The sequence below is a fragment of the Rhinopithecus bieti genome, unplaced genomic scaffold (assembly GCF_001698545.2).
Source record: "Rhinopithecus bieti isolate Rb0 unplaced genomic scaffold, ASM169854v2 scaffold_28528, whole genome shotgun sequence".
NCBI classification, from domain to species: Eukaryota; Metazoa; Chordata; class Mammalia; order Primates; family Cercopithecidae; genus Rhinopithecus; species Rhinopithecus bieti.
This window is the reverse complement of record NW_016813124.1, coordinates 787,748-791,303: the sequence shown is the minus strand read 5'-3', so window position 1 is coordinate 791,303 and position 3,556 is coordinate 787,748. Positions and strand designations below refer to the sequence as shown.

Here is a 3,556-nt window from a genome sequence, read left to right as displayed (position 1 = left end):
TTCTATACCTTTTAAATATTTTCTTTGATTTAATAGATACGTTATCATTTTGGGTGATTAAAATAAAATGTAGCAAAATAATTTACTATTAAATTTTCTCCTCAAAGCTGAAGTAGTGAAAAAACTATAGTATTAAATTATCTTACTTTCCTAGTAAAATTATGTAGTGTTTTTTGTCTACATGTATCTACTGAACTTCTTTTTTAAAACAAATCACAAAAGTAAATAGAATTTATATCAATCCAATTATCAGTTATCATATTCCATTAAAAATACAGTGCATTTATGAGACACAGATCTGTCAGAAGCATTTGAGACTTAAATTCTCCAATATTTCAGTTGTATTCTAACTGTACCTCATTGCATGCTAGATTTCATTTGGATACAGGTTTCCTAAGGTGGTTAGGTAGGTAGGTAGGCAATAGATAGGCAGGTAGGAAACGAAAGGTAGGGAGTTAAGGGTGAAAGGGTGGAGTGGAGGAAGGAGAAAAAATTGGATTTTAAAATGAATTTTACATTCAGGATCCATATTGTATAGATAAAATGTAATGCTAAGGTAATAAACATTTAATATAGGAGATTGTTCCCTAATTCCAGATTACTCCTAGAAAGTGTAGAAAAAGAAAGATAAATGTATCGTCTGATCCTTTTTTGTCCAATGCCTGTCATCCCGTCTTCTAAGGAGAAATACAATAACAAGGTGAACACTATTGTGTGTTAGACTGTATTGGGGTTTGTAAGTCTGGTAACAATAGGGATAAGATATTTGAAGGTCATATGTAGTTTGCTGTGGTCTAGCTCTAATTCTGTCTTATTCTTATAAGCCTTCTCAGCAAATTAGGCAATAGGACACTTTAGTTGAGAAGCACATTATTGCCTTTGGCTTTGAAAATTTTACTTTGTCTACTTTAGCAAACTAAGAAAAGAAAAGAAAAGCACTGTAATTAATGTATATTCTGCTTTACCTCTCCCCATTCATATGAGCCAATATTGCCAAAAGCTGTTCCTCCCCAAGAACAGAAAACAATAGTTCGGTCTGGTCTCCACCCTCTCTTAACTTTTGACATCAAGGCACGGATAAACGCTGTGATTATTGCAGTACTACTGGCCCATTCTTGTCCATTATAACTGTGTGCAGTGTGATGATGGCTGCCAACTATGATATACCGGTCTGAAAATAGAGAGGGATAAGAGCCATTTAAAAAAATGTAAAACTTAACAATAAATTTAATGACATTTACATAATCCTACTGCACAACTGAGCAATAATTAAGCAAAATTGTTCTAATAATTAAGACTACTTTAATTTTTTTTGCCCACTGTCTTAATTCACACATCTGCGTATATCAAAGCTGAGGCAGCTGCTGAACCCAATTATGAATCCAAAGCTTAGATCCATATTACTCTCCTTTATAACATGAATATTAATTAATGAAGCATACAAATACGCCACAATGAAACCCTTACCTAACATTTTTCCAGACTCAAGAGTGGGAAGTGCCCTGTAAACAATGTGTGTATGCTCAGTAAATATTAATAAACTATTAATACATATAAGAAAGCACTTATACAGTAGCATTAAATATTAAAAATATGGTAGTCATGTATGGATTCTGCAATAAATTAATTCCATAGGGAATTAATTACAGCTTCCAACTTATAATTGTAGGCCCTCTCCTTCCTGTGAAGAAAAAAAAAATAAAATTCACCAATATCAAAAGTCATTCAATTGTCATAAAAGTTGCTTTTTACATATTTTATTTCATACAATCGTTTAAAATTTATTAGATACACTAATAGGAGAGCTTTCCTAACACATGGAAGTAGCCTATTCAATGTACACTACTGAATATTTTCAATAATAAGGCTGAAAATGCCCCTCGAGAGTTTCCTCTGATTTTGTTGTCAGTGAATGTTATTGGTAATAAGAACATATCTGAATTTATCTGACCAAGTATCTTCATATATCTATGCAAAAATTTTTCTTCATTGAATATCATTTTATTACCAGATGTCCCACAACTGGATGGTAAATTGTGCAGACCCTGAATCCAGCCTGCTTGGTTTAGAATTCAGGCTTTGCAAGTCACTAGTTGTGTGACCTTGGAAAGCTTATTTCAACTTTTGATGCCTTAGTATTTTCATCTCTAAGGTAAGAAAACAAACAGTACATCCTACATTTAGTTGTTTTGAATTTTAGGAGTCACTATTTTGTGAGCCACTTTGAACAATGCTCAACGCAAAGGAGGTCTTACACATGTGTGGAATAAATGAATCACCCTTTGACTTATAATACCAAAAAGCTACCTTACAATAAATGTCACGGTATGAAGATAGTTTAGTTTTCCACACAGGAATTGGCAATGGATTTGATCTGCCAACATTTTATTAAGATTTAATTAATGGGACTGGGCACGGTGGCTCACACCTGTAATCCTAGCACTTTGGGAGGCCTAGGCAGGTGGATCATGAGGTCAGGAGTTCAAGACCAGCCTGGCCAAGACGGTGAAACCTCATTTCTACTAAAAATACAAAAACTAGCCAGGTGTGGTGGTGGGCACCTGTAATTCCAGCTATTTGGGAGGCTGAGGCAGGGAATTGCTTGAACTTGGGAAGCAGAGGATGCAGTGAGCCAAGATGGTGCCACTGCACTATAGCCAGGTGACAGAGCGAGACTCCGTCTCAAAAAAAAAAAAAAAAAAGATTTAATTAATGGTATACATAGTGTGATAATGTGTCCACAAATGTTAAAAACCCAATAATTTATTCACTTATCTCCCATAAATGTCTCAAAGTTTTGCTTGGAATTGTCTGCATTCTAAATAAACCATATTTAACAAAAAAAGCTAATTGATGATTTTTTTCTAATCTTCAAAGTTATTAAATAAAATGTCATGTAAATAGTCAATTTTTTGTAAAATTCAAATAAGCAACATTTCAGAAGCTTTGCATAATTCACTGAAGAATACTAACGGTAAAATTGATTTTTTTAATTTCAGAAGTATATTTTGTAGATTGAATTTTCTTCACTCTAAAGCTAGTATAATTTGTACAATTGGGTTTTCCAATAACAAGTTGTGAATGAATCAGTGATGATAAATATTCTAGTGCTTCAATAGAGAACCTTATGATGGAAATTTGTTGAAATTCAATAGTAACAATTTTCAAATTTATTTATATCTTGTATTTAAAGAACTATAATCAGAGGTTGTTCAACATTGTACCTGTAAAGAAATCAGAGAAAATAACTGGCTTTCATGAACTTTGTAAGAGTTGGCCAGCAAGAAACTGGGAGGCTATAAAACTTGATCTTAAAATTCTGAGCTAGCAACGAGGCCGATTTTACCAAAGTCATGAAGAAGAATAATTCTCCAAGGAGAACTTGTGTAAATGTTCCCAAATCAACAGAAGTAGCAAAAGTGTAATAAAAAGATTATTAAATGCTACAGGCACATTAAGCAGTAATATGTGATTCAGTCTTACAATGTGTTTGGAAGTATTGCTATTAATCTCTTAATTAGCCTACATAATATCTGAAGATTCCTGTTTTTTTTTT

General features: G+C 33.0%; 1 protein-coding gene across 1 annotated transcript in view; it reads right to left on the bottom strand.

Moving 5' to 3' along the window:
* Positions 1-3,556, bottom strand: part of NAALADL2 (N-acetylated alpha-linked acidic dipeptidase like 2) — a 1,006,116-nt gene that overhangs the window by 381,331 nt on the left and 621,229 nt on the right. The window contains 1 exon segment of the mRNA XM_017847705.1: positions 966-1,214. Within this exon segment, the coding sequence (XP_017703194.1) occupies positions 966-1,214 (249 nt within the window).